The sequence below is a fragment of the Amborella trichopoda genome, chromosome 1 (genome assembly GCF_054954075.1).
Source record: "Amborella trichopoda isolate Santa Cruz 75 chromosome 1, AtrichopodaSantaCruz75HAP2 v2.0, whole genome shotgun sequence".
In the NCBI taxonomy this organism is placed as follows: domain Eukaryota; kingdom Viridiplantae; phylum Streptophyta; class Magnoliopsida; order Amborellales; family Amborellaceae; genus Amborella; species Amborella trichopoda.
In genome coordinates this window covers 46,020,342-46,037,158 of record NC_142336.1, presented here as the reverse complement: position 1 = coordinate 46,037,158, position 16,817 = coordinate 46,020,342, and the positions used below count along the sequence as shown (strand labels likewise).

The 16,817-nt window shown below is 32.9% G+C and overlaps 1 protein-coding gene across 1 annotated transcript; it reads right to left on the bottom strand.

Annotated features, from left to right (window-relative positions):
- Positions 1-1,370: 1,370 nt before the first annotated feature.
- LOC18442257 (protein ASYMMETRIC LEAVES 2) lies at positions 1,371-3,008 on the bottom strand. The gene is made up of 2 exons (XM_006852480.3): positions 2,062-3,008; positions 1,371-1,939 (listed from the first exon to the last, which is right to left on the bottom strand). The coding sequence occupies exons 1-2, from the start codon at positions 2,627-2,629 to the stop codon at positions 1,848-1,850; spliced, it is 660 nt and encodes a 219-aa protein (XP_006852542.2). The 5' UTR covers positions 2,630-3,008; the 3' UTR covers positions 1,371-1,847.
- Positions 3,009-16,817: the final 13,809 nt, after the last annotated feature.

The following is a 16,817-nucleotide window of genomic DNA, read 5'->3' as shown; positions in this document are numbered from 1 at the left end:
AATATTTTCAGAAAAATATTTATGCTCAAACGAACGCTTCGAATGTTGCTGACTCATCCCATGACATTTTACCCTTTCAAGGCTAGTAACCTTTGTGAAAGTGAGTCACTGAAAGTCGTTCTTTTTTTTTATCTTTTTATTATTATTATTTTACTCATAACAAGTTATCCAAAACAAGGAAAGATTCTAGTAAAAATGCAACCTTTCACACCCTGCTTTTTATCATGATCATTATCATGCAAGCTTGATTTCAACTGTTTAGAATCAACTCTATGAATATTGTCCTGCCATTCGTTTTATGTCAAGATTTAATAAAGTTTTATGCAGATTGCCTATCAAATACATCCTGTTTCTTTATTCATGCTTGAAACTGACATGACTGCTTTAGAGCCGGTGAAGGCAGATTAACTGAGATCCATAAATCAACGTTATTCTAATTGAAAACTTGATTGGAGGGTGATGAGGCATAAGACCATCATTATGATTTTGTGGACTATAGACGTTGCCTTTTATTCACACGCTAGACCAAGTTTCTATAAGTGTTCATTATTTTCTATTTTGGATTTAAAATTTCAAACCATAAAAGTTGCCTTGATGTTTAGCCTAGGCTAGTTTTTTATAACCATTTTCTATTTTTCTGATTTAAATTCAAAATTCTCCATCAAATCATGTGTTGAATAGTGGGAAATGGATTAAATATAAAATAGTTCGCATATAAGATGTATATTGAAAAAGAGTAATATTATTACGAGATCATCCCACACCCATGTGATACTAAATAGTATTTTTTATACTAATATATTAAATGGTTCGCATATAAGATGTATATTAAAAAGAGTAATGATATTATGAGACCCTCCCACACCCATGTGAGTAGGACTCTAAAGGATAATCATTAAATTTTGACACAGGTATCTAAAAAAGTTATCAATAAACCCATTCACCCAAATCTCATTCCTATGTAATCACGTTTCTAGAGATCTGTCAAAATTTAATGGTGATCCTTTGGAGTCCTACTCATATGAGTGTGGGAGGGTCTGACAGTGTGAAATATATTTTATTGATTTGTGAAATCCACAACTTCTTCCCCAGTTTCTAGTTACTCGCACAAAATGGCTAATTTCGTTTTCTGCTTAATCTTCTTGTTATTATAATTGCAAAGTTTGACCTCAGTAATAATAGTACCGGTTTCAAAGTGGCATTGGAGCATTATAATATCAACTAAATACTAATATAAATACAAGAAAGAGAAGAAAAACACTCTTGGTAAGGGTCTCACTAATCAATAAAAAGAAATATATTTTATTGATTTGTGAAATGCACAACTTCTTACCCAGTTTCTAGTTACTCAATCAAAATGGCTAATTTCGTTTTCTACTTAATCTTCTTGTTATTATAATTCCAAAGTTTGACCTCGGTAACAATAGTACCAGTTTCAAAGTGGCATTGGAGCATTATAATATCAACTAAACACTAATATAAATACAAGAAAGAGGAGAAAAGCACTCTTGGTTTGTGACATTCTCGAAGAAACGCCAAGAACTCCAACTTAAGATTCATATAAAACCAAGACAAAAAAAAAGGCTCTTAGCTTGTAAAAATTAATAACAAATATTAAAACTTCCAAAGCTTCAAATAATCTGACATGAAATCGGTCTTGGGTCAGGACGGTAGAGGCTTGGTTTTCATTGCCTAACGTCTCAAGTTCTATTTGTATGTAACCTTGTCAAAAAGAAAACGAGAGTCCCAACTATGAGAAATCGAACATTCCAAAGAATGGTGTCTCAAATCAAACAAGAAACCCTATTCTTTTGCTTTGATGATCAAAGACTGATAATTGAAGCTTCTTAGCCACCAAACCAGAATCGAGGGAACTTGGAAGTCCCCCCTTCCGACATCCCATCACTCACCACCTTTGTGTGCAGCCGAGCCAACTGATCTATAATCATAAATCTCATTTTACATCCAAACACAATCATAGACACATCTCTCTCTCTCTCTCTCTCTCTCTAAGAAGATAAGATAGAAAGTAATTAGAATGTGCTTACCATAGTAACTCACCTTGGAAGTAATAGTGTTGATTAAGGCTCGGTGGTGCTGGCGGGCAAGGAGTCACATGATCCCCACCCTCGGAGCCACCTTCCAATCCAATGAGACCGTAGGTGCCGGCACCCCCGATGGTGGGACCCATGCATGATTCACAACTATGGCCATTACCGCTATTGTTGTGATTATTATTGTTATTGTTATTATTGCAAGATCCATGTGGTAGGGCATTTTTAGCACAATAAACCTTGGCACACATGTGAATCTCAGCCAATTCACGTCGAAGACGATGCAATTCTTCATTTAGACGCTTAAATTCAGCCCAGCATCCCTCGACAGGCTCAAGCTGACGCCACTCTGCCTCCCAACATATGGACTCAATGGCTCGAGTTTGCTTCTCTTCATTGTCTAGGGATTTTATGAGCTTGACAACATTGCTCACACCAAACACTTTGTGCACTGCCTTGAACTTGTCCCCGTGCTCCGCGGGGAAGAACGGAGCTAAAAGGCACTCTGGCGTGCACTTGCGTCTCTGGTGCTTGCACGCGGCGCACGCCTGGTGCCCTGAACTCCCCTTCAACATCTCTCTCTCCTGCTAAGGTTGTCTGCAATTCTTTTACCATAAAACACTATAATAGACTGTATCTATATATATAAATATCTACGGAGAAGTTTGAACAAAGAGAAACCAATCTTTGTGTATGAGGGAGAAGATGCATTAATAAAGGGTTTCATAGATGCAATGCTAAGGCCATGAAAAGAAGGTTAGGGATAAAGAAATGGAGGTTGATGTGGATACAGGTAGTTCATGAAGAAGAAGAAAGGAAGCAATAGAATAATAAAAGAAAAGGGACAGGGCTTTAGATTTTCATGGCCTTTAATGTGTTAGGTTGTCCAGCCGTAATAGGAAAATAGGCAACATTTGTTTGGTAAATAGAAAAAGACCCGGTTTCTATGCGGCCAAGCCCGCATATGTAGAAATGCGGGCCTATTAATACATTTATTTTTGAGATGGATTTTTGACTTAATTTTTAAGGACTTGTAATTGCTAAGATGGAGATCCTGAATATGAACACATTTGTAAATTTTAAAAACTAGAAATAATACTTCTAGTAAAAAAACATTTGGATCATTAGTTTCCATTGTTTTTAGATGGAACACCTACTTGCATCCATCTTTAAGATTGATGCTTCACACTTTTTGGACCGCATATGTAGTCATGCGGTCGAGCCCGCATGAAACAATTTTCCAATAGAAAATGGGTAAATTGCTATCCTTGTACTATATTTCTCTTATTATTCTTTTTAAGGGTGTGGTTTGCATAAGGTTTGCAACTTTAAACAATCCAATTAAGGCACACCTCTAAATTTTATCATATATGTAATTTTGATATAAAAAATTCTTAGGATGGCTTGAGAATCTATTTTTATTTCTAATTATAAAATTTTAAACTCTAAAAATGGTTCAAATCAAGTAGATCTATAAACACATGAAATCTTGAAAATAGATGGTCCAGGTAATGTATTGTAAGATACATTTGCGGACTCGAAATCTTTTTCTCTTTTTATATTCATACATTCCGATGTAAAGATGATTAATTAGAGGGTTTTCCAACATCCAAACAACCTTTTATGATCGATTTTTGAGATGCATCTTTAATTCTACATTTTAAGGTTGCAACCTTATATAAATTTTTTCCTCTTTTAAAGAGAGAATGTGGTTGTTTAGAATTTTATTTATCCCTTTTTTCTCTCAATTTCTTTGCCGGAAAGTAACGTATATCGCTAATTATTGACCCCGTGCAGGTATATTATATCTAATTTTTGCAATCTTTAGGCTCTTTAGTTAAGAATTGTCTAGATGGGTTCTTATGCAAGGGGTTTCAAAGTTGTTGGTACGTGTGAGTGGCCATGGGGCCACACATGTACCAAGTATTTTTTTTAATTTAATTAATATTTCTTAAAAGATACTATGTTTTAATTAGTGTTTATATTTAAAAAGTTTCTAGGAAAGAGAAATAATTTTTTCAATAGGTACTGAATAATTCCCCATCTTTCATGTATTAAGAGCTACTTCTCAAATATTCCAGAAAGGAAAGCGGAACATTAGAGAACGGCTTCCTTCTATCCCTCTATAAGTTAGAGTTTTCATAGTCACATAGAAAAACATATATTCTTAATTGTTTTGGAAAAGCTCAATCTCTCCAATGACACTCCCTTTCAATACCTAAGATTATTGGCGAGTTAAACTACTATCCCTAAAAAGTTCAACGAAAGTGTGCTCCCTTAGGGCACGTTTGTTTTTCTGAAAGGTATATTCTGCAAAGTTGAACGTTTTGTTCTGGAAGGTTTAAATAAGTTATGGGTATTGTGTTTGATAACCTGCTGGAATGTTAAGAAAGTTCTGGGTAATGTGTTTGATAACTTATAAATATTAACCATATAAATATGGGTACGGTTTGTATAGAGCTGAGCTCTAAACAATCAAATTAGAGCCCACCTTCAAATAGTTTCGAGAAATGTAGTTTCAATACTGAAAGTCTTTGACTAACCTTATAATATACTTTCATATTTTAATTATAAAATTTAAAGCTTAAAAAATAGTGTAGATCGAGCAGTGAATAAGTTAAAAATTAACAGTCCAAAAATGCGTTACAAGATGACTATTTCTAAACCTTGAAATTCATTTTTTTTCAAGTCCATGCATCTTGATGTTGAGATGATCAATTTCAAGATATTTGGGTATCAAAACAACCTCTTCTAGTAAAATTTTGGAGGTAGGCTCTAATTTGATTGTTTAGGGCCTAGGCTCTATATAAACATTTCCCTATAATATATAGTATAATATAATAGGCAAAAATAGACAGTGATCTCGCCTACCTCCATCACCGTCCAAAGTTCTTCGTACGGTCACAATTGTCCAGTAGTGTTTTATTTTTCATTTTGTTTTACAAATCGAAATGACCTGAAATTTGGAAAGTGTATTCATCAAAAATAAGGGAATCTTTGAAAATTATAAAAAAAATATTTTACATGAAAAATATTGACCAAAATACCTCCGAAATGTTTCAGGGTATTTTGGTCAATTTATTTTTAGCGGATAATTTTTCTTATATATTTTTATTAGATGCGCCTCAGTAATATGAACATGCTTTCCAAATTTCACGTTAATCCGATTTGTAAAAAGAAATAAAAAATAAAAAACTATCGAAAAATTGTGACCGCGCGATGAAATTTAGACGGTGATGAGAGTAAGCAAAATCACTATTCATTTTTTCCTATAAGCGTTGGAAAGACTTTTCCTTATTTATTATATGATATTATATATATAATATAATATTTATTTAATATAATAAATATATATATAATATAATATTTATTTAATATAATAAATATATTATTTACAATATAATAATATATATTATTATATTATATGTAATATAATATATTATTTATTATATATAATATATTTATTATATTATATAATTGTTGGTGGTATAAGACCACGTGGTTAGGTACACAACTTTTAAAATTTTTCCATTGTATTAAAACTCAAGGGTTTAAATACATGAATATCTCAATACAAAACCATAACATATAAAATCCAGCCAACAAGCTTGGTTTATAAACATTTGAATAATAAAAATTCAACCCTAATAGGTCCCTTACAAATCCCTTACTCGAAAATATAATTAAACTCAATACCAAATACTCACAATATACATCTAGACGACATATTACATTATTTGCACTTAAAATTCCTCAGATTCCTCATTATATCAAAATTACATGATAACTACATCTTCATTCTTCACCTTCATCATATATCACAATGTTTCATACATATCATATACTTGATTGTAATAATCTAATGAGATTTCAATTCACATAAACAATAAAGCATAGCATTAAAGCTCCTACCACAAGATTAAAAGCACAATTCTATTTTTCACTTAACAAAATTTTTTCAACCATGAATTATTTAATAATTATAAATACAATAAAAAAACATGCATACAAATATATGGGAAGCCAAGTTCGAACCCGTTGTGTCCAAGCCACAAATTTGAGCCTTTTAGGGACTTAATTTTGTCCCAATAAATAGTGCAATAGTGGTTTATAATTGCAAGGTTTTTTAATCCAATTAGGAAGGTCTTACAATTTTAAACCACTTTTTAAAGTCCACAAAATTGATTTAAAACAGTTTGCAAGAAGAATAGAGAAAATCAGATCAACAGTTTGCATGAAGATAGAGTAAAACTACTTGTGGTGGTCCACAGTCCACCACAACAATTTTCATTGCAAAAGTTTTAAATACACTTCTAAGATGATCTAAATATCTCTGGAATTTGAATAACACGACTTAGAAATGCTCAAGAGAATTCGTACAAGGTAGATAAAAGGAAACTATGCATAATCAAAGGTTTATTAATGCATAAAATGCATTAGCAAGTGAGGGATTACACTATGTAAGAATGACATGAAGATAATATCAAAATGGATGTTTAAGAAAGTTAAAATATGACTATAAATAAAATTTCTAGGAACCTTTGATCAAGGATAAATAATGTTTGATATAAGACAACTTAGAGAGATAAAATCTTGATCATGGTATGAGATAAGCTTGATCTTATGGAATGAATGACCACCATCAAGCTTCAAAGATCATCAATGGAGGATGAGAACACTCAAAGGGCAATGGGTGCTACATGGATGTCTGAAGGTTTTCTCTCTTTCTTTTTCTCCATTCAACCAAGATCCATTTTTCTAAGTGGGTAGGGTTGAGACTTAAAGAAGTATATATACATACTGTAAGATTGGATATCATCTACAACCTTAATGCACATATCCAAACGCACATGAGAGGCCAATATGCCCTAGCCACCATCCCATCCAACCATTAGAATGAAGGGATGAGATTTAGCACCCTTCTCCCCAACATTAAACCTTAAGTTTACCCTTTTTCCTTAGGTCCATATTTTTATTCCAAGTGAATCCAAATTTGCGTTACACAAAAGCCCTTAGTTTTAGATAATCAAATAGTGTAGAGATCTATCAAGGGCAATGAACAATAAAGTAAATGGTAAAACTCACACATATGAAAAAGTGCATCTTTATGAAAGTCAATCACTTTATAGATCTAATATTTCAAACTAACTACAATGAGCTTAATGTCCCATTTGTGAAGATATTTTTGAAATTCAAATTTAAAATTCAATTTTACTTTGTATTCAATATTAAATTAAATTAAAATGGATATCACACATGCCAACAAAGACACTTATGTGAATCAAACAAACATGTGACAAAAATATATATTAAGTTATCACATAATATAACAAGTCAAATAACAATATATAACAACATAACAAAATAATATATGCCATCCACACCCCTCACCTTGGGATTAGCACCCAACTGGGCATTAATCTCATGGTGGGAGCAGGGGTGCCACGTGGCCATCCCATCCAACCAACCACTAGGATGAAGTGATGGGATTTAGCACCCTTCTCACCCATATTAAACCCTAAGTAAGGCCACTTTACCCTTTTTCTTTAGGTCCATATTTTCATTCCAAGTGAATCCAAATGTGCATTACACAAAAGCCCTTAGTTTTAGATAATCAAATAGTGTAGAAATCTATTAAGGGCAATGGGCAATGGGAAATAAAGTAAATGGTAAACCTCACACATGAAAAAGTACATCTTTATGAAAGCCAATCTAATATTTCAAACTAACTACAATAAGCTTAATGTCCCATTTGGGAAGATATTTTTTAAATTTAAATTTAAAATTCAATTTTACTTTGTATTCAATATTTAAATTAAATTAAATTGAACATCACACATGCCAACAAAGATACTTGTGTGAATCAAACAAACATGTGACAAAAATATACTTTAAGTTATGACATAATATAACAAGTCAAATAACAATATATAACAACATAACAAAATAATATATGTCATCCACACCCCCCACCTTGGGATTAGCACCCAGTTGAGCATTGACCTTATGGTAGGGGCAGGGGTGCCATGTGGCCACTCATGTGTGCCACGTGGCAGTCTTCAAATGGAATTAGATCTAAACAAATATTAAAAGTACATTTTAGTCAATAAAAAAATTCTCTAAAATTCACAAAAAATATTTAAATTATTTATGAACATTTATTCATCATTTCTTATCATAATTAATTGGACAAAGGGTAAGTGAGATATCATGGCCTCGACTCTAGGTATCGGAGTACTCTATTGGGCTAGTCCCGAATGATGTTTCGTCGGTGTCTTAAGCTGACCCGATAGACCTATGTTCTACAGTCTATGGCACTGACATATAATTGGTTACATCAAAGTTACTGAGTCAGAGCTTCCCATCACCCGGCTCTCAATGGATTACAGGTGCACCCATATGGGACATATTCCAATACAAGAATAGGGCTCAGCTTAAAGCACATGACTCTTCCAAACTCGGATAATGGAATTGGAAGAGTGGCTTCTCATGCGAACGTTAGTGCACATGCCCTGGAATCGTTTCGTGTCAGAATACGAACTTACGTCCCATAAGTCATGATCATCCCATACAAGGTCATTGCTCATAAAAATATTTGAGTTCTATTGTACTCAATTGGATACTCCAAGCCCTAGTTAATCACAACAATCATGAGGCTAATATAAACAAGATCCTGACGAGGAGGTGACACTTATACCTCATTCAGAATTTGTTTTCTTGAACATAAAACCCCCATAGCCTCAAGTACTCGGGTATAAGAATTTGGGTCCCATTTCGCAAAGCACACTGATTCTATCTGTCGATCACTCCCACTGAATGAGAGAGTATGGGTATTCAGGCTTTGAAAGGCCATATACCCAATGATAATATCATAAATATATATTATATACTATATAATATTATATAAAATATCTATTTAATATTAATTATTACATGAAATATTATATTAAATATTAATATATATTTAATATAATAAATATTTATATATTATATATAATATAATAAATATATATTATAAATAGTATATAATATAATATAAATATATAGTATATAGTCAATATATACTACATAATATAAATTATATTAATAAAATAAACATAAATATGTAATATAATATTATAAATTATAATATTATATTATATAATATTATATTATAGTAATAATATATTATATTATATCATATTAATAATACTAATATTATGTATTTATGTTATGCATAGTGAGTAGAGATCAATAAAAAAGTTATGAAAGATTAAGTTTCTACTCCCCTCGAAACTCAATCTTTTACTTTTTAACAAAAGAATGAGAACTCTGATTGAGAGATTAGTTTCTGAATTTTTCATGAAAAGTGTGAAACAAACACCAAACTTTTTCAAAATCCGAAAAAATACTTTATGAAATAATACTTTCAGAAAAACAAACAACCCCTTAAATTTCAACAAAAGTGTGTAGAGAGATAGAGGAATGATGTTTTTGGCATACAATACCTGTAATCTTGGTACTTCAACCATTGGACTGAGGAAATATTTTTATAAGTTAATGAAAATAAGGCAGATACGCATGCAACATTTTTTAAGCAAAATAAAGCACGATGAGAGAGAGAGAACGGACCGTAGTGTGACTGGTCAGTTTCTATTCAAAACCTCCATAGCACTTAATATGAGAAAAATTTGCATTAGTTTAATAAAAGAAAGCGTAAGAAATGGAATTTGCGAAATAATGAAAAATGGAAAATCGTGGAGAATTTTTTTAAATATCTGTTATTTCATTCTTTATTTTCCTTCAAATTAAAGGACTAAAAAAGATTATGGCTTGCCAAATTTCAAATCAAATGACTAAAAATGATTATGGCTTCGTTATATGAGAATAAGTGGTGTTATTGTATACTTCTTTATTTTAAAAAAAGAAAATTACTAAAACCGCCGATGCCTCATCCCCCCACCCAAAAGAACTTTTAAAAACACTTAAAACCAGGACTGATTTCTTTTGCAGCTACCCCAAATTCAAAACGTTACAGTTTTTGGACTAAAATACCTCGATTTGACCCATGTTTATACCACGTTTTGTTGTTCTTTTTTTTTTGTGCCAAACCGAAAGATGAATATGTGTTGATCTGGAAAAATAAAATGTGTCGGCCTGGCACAAAAAAAAGCGTTAGACCAGTCCAGTAGATTGATTTCATAGTGTCGATCTGGTAACTAGACCAAAAAATGAGTCTAGTCTGACACAAAAAAATGTGTCGAACTAAAACAAAAACTATGTCAAACCAGTCCGACACATCGATTTCATAGTGCCGGTCCGGTATTGTTTTGCAGCACTGTAAAAACATAGGTATAAGGAAGAGAGGGGTATTCATGTCATAAATTTTTTAACCTTTTGCCTAGGGGAAAAGTGCAAAAGAAGCAAAACATGGGGTTTTTTACGTATTCTAAGAAGTTGTTGGGGGGAAGATGTTAAAAAGTTTACAAAACGAGGGTTTCAGTAATTTTCTCTAAAAATAAAAATTATTATTTACGTTTCTAAAAATTGCAACTTGATGGGACAATCCCTAAGCCATCAGCTGTTGTGATAAATATAAAGCAAACATTTCACTCTCGCACCATGGTACCTTTATATATTATGATGGGAGGGATTAACTGCACAATTGCATTTATTTCCAATAATAGCATTTTTCGAGCTTGCAAATTATGATGTTTTCCTTGCTCACACAGTTTGACCCCTCCGGCAAATATGCAGATGTACACAGTGGAATCCTTACAAGATAAACACCAAACTCTTTGTGTGTATATAGGAGTGGGAAAAACCAAGTAGTAAGCAACAAACAAATAAAAGTACCAAACACGTCTATGTAGATGACCTTTTTCATACAACCACCAGAGAGGCAGGCAATCCACTACAGATAAAAGGATTACAAGTATTTGGTAGAAGAAACTACCTTCGTCCAGGAGCCAAATCTCTCTATTTGGGTACAAATATCTTTCTTTCTAGAGGCTTCTTCTCTATAGAGGTTCTCTCTATTTAATATACTTCTATTCCTTTCTCTCTTAGGTTTAAGAGGTTTCATCCAAAGAACTAACAATTTCTTTCTCTAAGAGGATATCTTCTCTCTTAAGTTTTTCTTTCTCTTAGGATGTGTTTGATTTTCGAAAAGTATTTTTTCAGATTTTGAAAAGGTTTCGCATTTGTTTCACATTTTTCATGAAAAGTTCATAAACTATTCTTTCAACCGGTGTTTCAAACTCGGCGAGTCGAATCGGACTCACCCGGTTCGACTCAGGAACTGGCAAGGGCGTGCCGGTTCTAGTAATACATGGGGAATTGCCCGTGTCTAGAGAGAACCGAGCGATTCGCAATAGTAAATCGCCGATTCACAACAGTGAAACACTGGTGAACAGTATTCATCACAGGAATCATCGATTTTTGTCATTTTTTGATAATTTTTTTGCTTTTTCAGCTTTATAATCGAATCTTTCAGCTTTTTCTTTAAGATTTTCAGCCTTTTCAATCGATAAATTATAGTTTAAATCAACAATTTTGATCACAAATCGGCGGATCTGTGAAGAACAAGGCGTCAGTGTTAGGGTTCCATCATTTCTCTGATTTCTCACAAAATTGGGCTACATTTTTTGTAAAATCTGAGGGTTATTGATCTTAAAAGTGTTATTTAGAAGTTCTTATTCATAATTTACGAATATTTTAGTCCATTACATCTCAGATTTGGATTTAAAGCCACAGGTGTAGAAAAACAGGCAAGAACTATTTTTTTTTTCTTTTCGACCATTCAATCCAGTTTAGTCAATTGTTAGCAAATAATGTATTAATATTATTGGGTGTTGATTCCTTATAGTGTTTTTTATCATAACATATATTCAATTCGATGAAATTTATTCGATTTGAGGTGTTTTTTTCGAGTTGGAATGACTAATGTTAGGTGGGTCTGTGAAGAATTGCGTTTTTTTTTTTTTCCAGCATTCAATCAATTTTAGTCAATTTTTTGCAAATACTGTGTTAATATTATAGGGTTTTGATTCCTTATAGTTGTGTTTATTAAAAACTATATTCAATTTGATGTAATGTATTCTATTTAAAGCAGATTTTTGAGTTGGAATGACTGATGTCAAGTGGGTCTTTGAAGAACTGCGTTTTTTTTTTTGCCATTCAATCAATTTTATTCAATTTTTTGCAAATAATATATTAATATTATAGGGCTTTGATTCCTCATAGTGTTGTTTATAATAACATATATTCAATTTGATGTAATTTATTCGATTTGAGGCGGATTTTTGAGATGGAATGACTAATGCTAGGTGGGTCTGTGAAGAACTACGTTTTTTTATTTTTATCTGCCATTCAATCGATTTTATTCAATTTTTTGATAATAATGTATTAATATTATAGGGCTCTGATTCTTTATAGTGTTGTTTATCATAACATGTATTCAATTTGATGTAATTTATTCGACTTGAGGCGGATTTTCGAGTTAGAATGACTGTTGTCAGGTGGGTCTGTGAAGAACTACGATTGATTATCATGATGAATTAAACTGTATTTTTAATTTCTATTGTTAAATTTTTAATGCAAAAAATTGCATGTTGATAAATTATCGATGCAAAAAAATACACGTTGAATTTTTAATGCAAAATTGTATTTTTTAATTTTAATGCATAAAATGTATGTATATGATTGATAAAGATTTTCGATTTTGAGTCATGGTTTTGTGTAGAACAGTTAGGGTTTTTTTTTTTTCCACCAAACTACAAATATGAGACGAATGAAAGTACTATTCTAAATTATTTTAGAGGGTTTTTTAAGGTAATATTATAATTCAATTAATTTTGGGTGTAATTTATCGGATTAAGCAATTTTTATTGCTCGATTTCAGATGAAGAGGTGTTGTGGCTGCGTTTTTTGAAGTTTTTTTTGGTCGATTTTTTTGAAAAATCGTGATTTTCTAAAAAATTGTGACTATATTATTGTAATGGCTAAGTCATTGTAAATATTTTTGTGCCAAATGTACATGTAGTGGCATTATGGATGACTATATTATTGTAATGGTTGATATAGACTATTTTTATATATAATGTTGCATAAATAAATTATTTTTGCCAGTAAGAACTAAAATATTTTTTCCAGTAAAAGTATTTTGCATTAACAACAAAGATAACTTCATGAACTACCCCTACAGACTATCACTACACGTGATGATTATTTTTCATGTTGAATTGTCAGGTTAATTTTTAACCATTAACATATTAAAACAATTGAACCATGGCAAGATCTAGGGAAGACTTTTCATGGCAATATGGGGTCAGACTTGATCCAAAAAAAAAAGACAAAATTATTTGTAATTACTTCCCAAAAGTGATAAATAGTGGGGTACATAGGTTCAAGCAACACTTAGCAGCGGTGAAGGGAGATGTTTCTGCATGCAATAATGTCCCTAGTAATGTAAGAAAGCAGATGGCGGCATTTCTCAAGGCTACTAAAGGTAAAAAAATTGCAAAGCAGATGATGGATGGGAGATAGCTGGAATGATATAGAAGATCAATATAATAATGACTTGGAGAAGGCCACAAGAATGAATTTACAGAAACATACCAGAAGGAAAGCAGGTTTAGAATGCCTGATGGTTAAGATATGGGCATTCATGGTGGGCCTAGCTCAGACATGCATGATAGGGTCAGCTCCAGCATGCATGGCAGGCCCAGCTCGAGCATGTATGGCAGACCCAACTCGAATATGTATGGAGGGGTTGTTGGTAATATGTATCAAGAGGAACCGGATGTTGAAGAAATTGTTCCTGACTTATCTAGAAGTATCAGTATTGCAGGTCATGGTCGTATAGACTCATTCCTCTCAAAGCCTAAGTCACAACAGATGACCCTCAAATGTATGGTGAAAGGTACGATGAACATGTTGGGCAGATATATTGGTAAATGGTTCTACTATAAAGGGATCCCCTTTGATGCAATCAATAGCCTATATTTCCCACCTATGGTCAATGCAATCCAGAAGGCAGAGCCCAGAGTAAAGCCCCCGACTGCATATGAGCTCAGTGGGTCAATATTAGATGAAGAGGTAGAGCAAGTTAGAAAGTGGATTGAAGAATATAAACAGAGTTGGTCAATAACATGCAGTACTCTCATGAGTGATGGTTGTTGAATAAAATTAGCAAAAATGAGTTTTTTTAACTTTTTGGCCTATTCTCCAAAAGGTACGGCCTTTTTGTTTAGCAAAGACGTATTAGGGATAAATAAAGATGTAAACTTCTTGATACGACTATATGATCAGATAATGGAGGAAGTAGGAGATAAGCATGTAGTCCAGTTTATTACGGACAATGTACGTGTATGTGTTTCTGCGGGCAGCAAGTAGAGGGATAAGAGGAAGCATCTAGTATAGGCCCCATGTGCTGCACACAACATCGATCTTCACAGGAGATAGGGGAGATCAAAATTGTGAAGGAGATACTACAGGAAGCGAGATTGGTGTCAAGATTTATATATAACCACTCTAAAATCTTATTTTTGTTCAGAGACCAGTCTAAAAAAAAAGAGATAATCAGGCCTGCCATAACTCGCTTTGCGATATATTACTTAGCTGTGGACTCCATTCAAGAATCTGTAAGTGCATTAACGAGATTGTTTGCTAGTGAAGAGTAGTTAAATACTGCCTCTCAAAGTCCAGTACCGGGCTAAAAGGGGACGACATAGTCTCAAATAAGAGGTTATGGTTTCGATGTTCCAGTGTCGTAGAAACCACTGCCCCCTTTGGTCACGATGTTAAGAATGGTGGATGCTGACAAGAAAGCTACCATGGGCATCCTTTACGAAGGTATCGAGATGGCCAAATCAGCTATTGGGGAGAAGTGTAGTTTTGCTAGTAAAGTGATCGAGATTATAGAAAGAATGTGTAACACCAAATTTGGCTGTTCACTTCATTATGCAGGTACATATATATTTATATCATTAGAATGTTTAATTCTAAATTATTATTTTTTGAAATTTTAAATGACCTTTCTCTATTTATGTATTTTCTAAGTTACTACTTCAACCCAATATTTTTCTATTTGACACCTGAACATCCCCACAAGATTATGGAAGGTGTCAGATACATTATTGTCAGGCTGGATAGAAGTCATCGAAACGAAATAGCAGCAATACAAGATGTAATATTTAATATTTGGGTAAGAACTTCATTGAGTTGTTATATTTGTGAGGAATAATGTACTAAAACGAAATATTTTGTTTTAGCTTGCTATGTATAGGGATACTATAGGATCCTTTGGAACTAGACTTGTCGGGAATTCTCGGACTAAGATAGATCTAGGTTAACCCTTAATTAATATTTTGTTCATTTATATATTTAATCTTATGAATTGCTCTTGCCCTTACAATGTTTTTTACATTTTAATCCAGCTGAATGGTGGGAGATATATAGTAGTGATGCACCACACCTAAAAAGGATAGCAATCAAGGTGATCTCTTAAATATGTTCTGCTATTGGGTGTAAGCAAAACTGAAGTACGTTTCAATGGTTGTACACTACTAGGAGGAATCAACTTACAACGGAGAGGCTTCATAAACTAGTCTACGTTCATTACAACTTAAACCTCTGAGAGCGACAAATAAGAAGTAAGCTTGAAGACTACGAGTCGATAGACTTAGACACAATATTTGTCACAGACACAACAGAACAATGGATGGTAGAGGAAGATGAGTTAGTGTTGCACAAGAGAGCGTTCCTTGAGGCTATCGGTGAGCAAGATCTTGAAGAAGGTAATGAGCAGTATGAAAGAAGAAGCGGCCTGCAAACATATCCACAATTCGTCGGAGATATCGGTGATATTGCACCTAATGAGGGAGAGTGAGAACGGGGTCTAAGAGAAAATGAGAAAGATGATGATTTTGAGATCACCCAATCCCGGCCAAATTATTCACATATCGAGTCCCAACAGCAAGAGGGTAGGGACGAGCACTACAGTGTAGGTGAGCATGAAGGATGGATAAGCTTTGGGGATTTTGGATTAGGACCACAACATAACACTAACACTCAGGGATTTGGGTATAGTCAGGTACCCATTAATTTGGATGATTCGTTTTTAGAATGAGTCAATGAATTGTCACGTGAATTCAATCAATGGCACCAGCGTGACCAAGATGAAGAACAACGTCGTCTGTCATTTTATTTTTAGGTCATATGTTATGAATTGTATGCTTTATTGTAGTCCATGTATGATGATATACTTAATCCATGATAATTCTATGCTTATCCTTTTGTGTGATATAAATTAAATGGTAAACAGTAGTTCATGTAGGGAAATAACATATCAATATTCGCATATTGTACAGAAATGAAAATTATTAATGGAGTACACTCATTTCTTATTGGATTCCTAAAAAACAATATTTATAATGAATTTTAATAATTTCTTTGGATTTTTTAAGGCTTAATTCGACCTATTCGGCCGATTCTCGATCCAGATCGCCGATTCACCGATCCAGATGGGTTTTTTAGGTGCCCGATCCGGGTCATCGATTCTTTGTTTAAAACACTGCTTTCAATAAAAGTTCCCATTTCTTTGTTAAAAAGTGAAAGATTAAGTTCCTAAGAAGGGGATAGGAACTTAATCTTCAATAACCTTTTTGTCGATCACTATCTACTATGCATAATATAAATACATAATATTAGTATTATTATATATGATAATATTATATTACAATTTATAATAATATTAGTATTATTAAAATGATATAATATGAT

Excerpts from the sequence above, each read along its gene's own strand:
- LOC18442257 (XM_006852480.3), bottom strand. The coding sequence starts at position 2,629 with ATGTTGAAGGGGAGTTCAGGGCACCAGGCGTGCGCCGCGTGCAAGCAC. Across the intron at positions 1,940-2,061 it reads TCAACACTATTACTTCCAAG|ATCAGTTGGCTCGGCTGCAC; the intron begins GTGAGTTACTAT and ends TTATGATTATAG.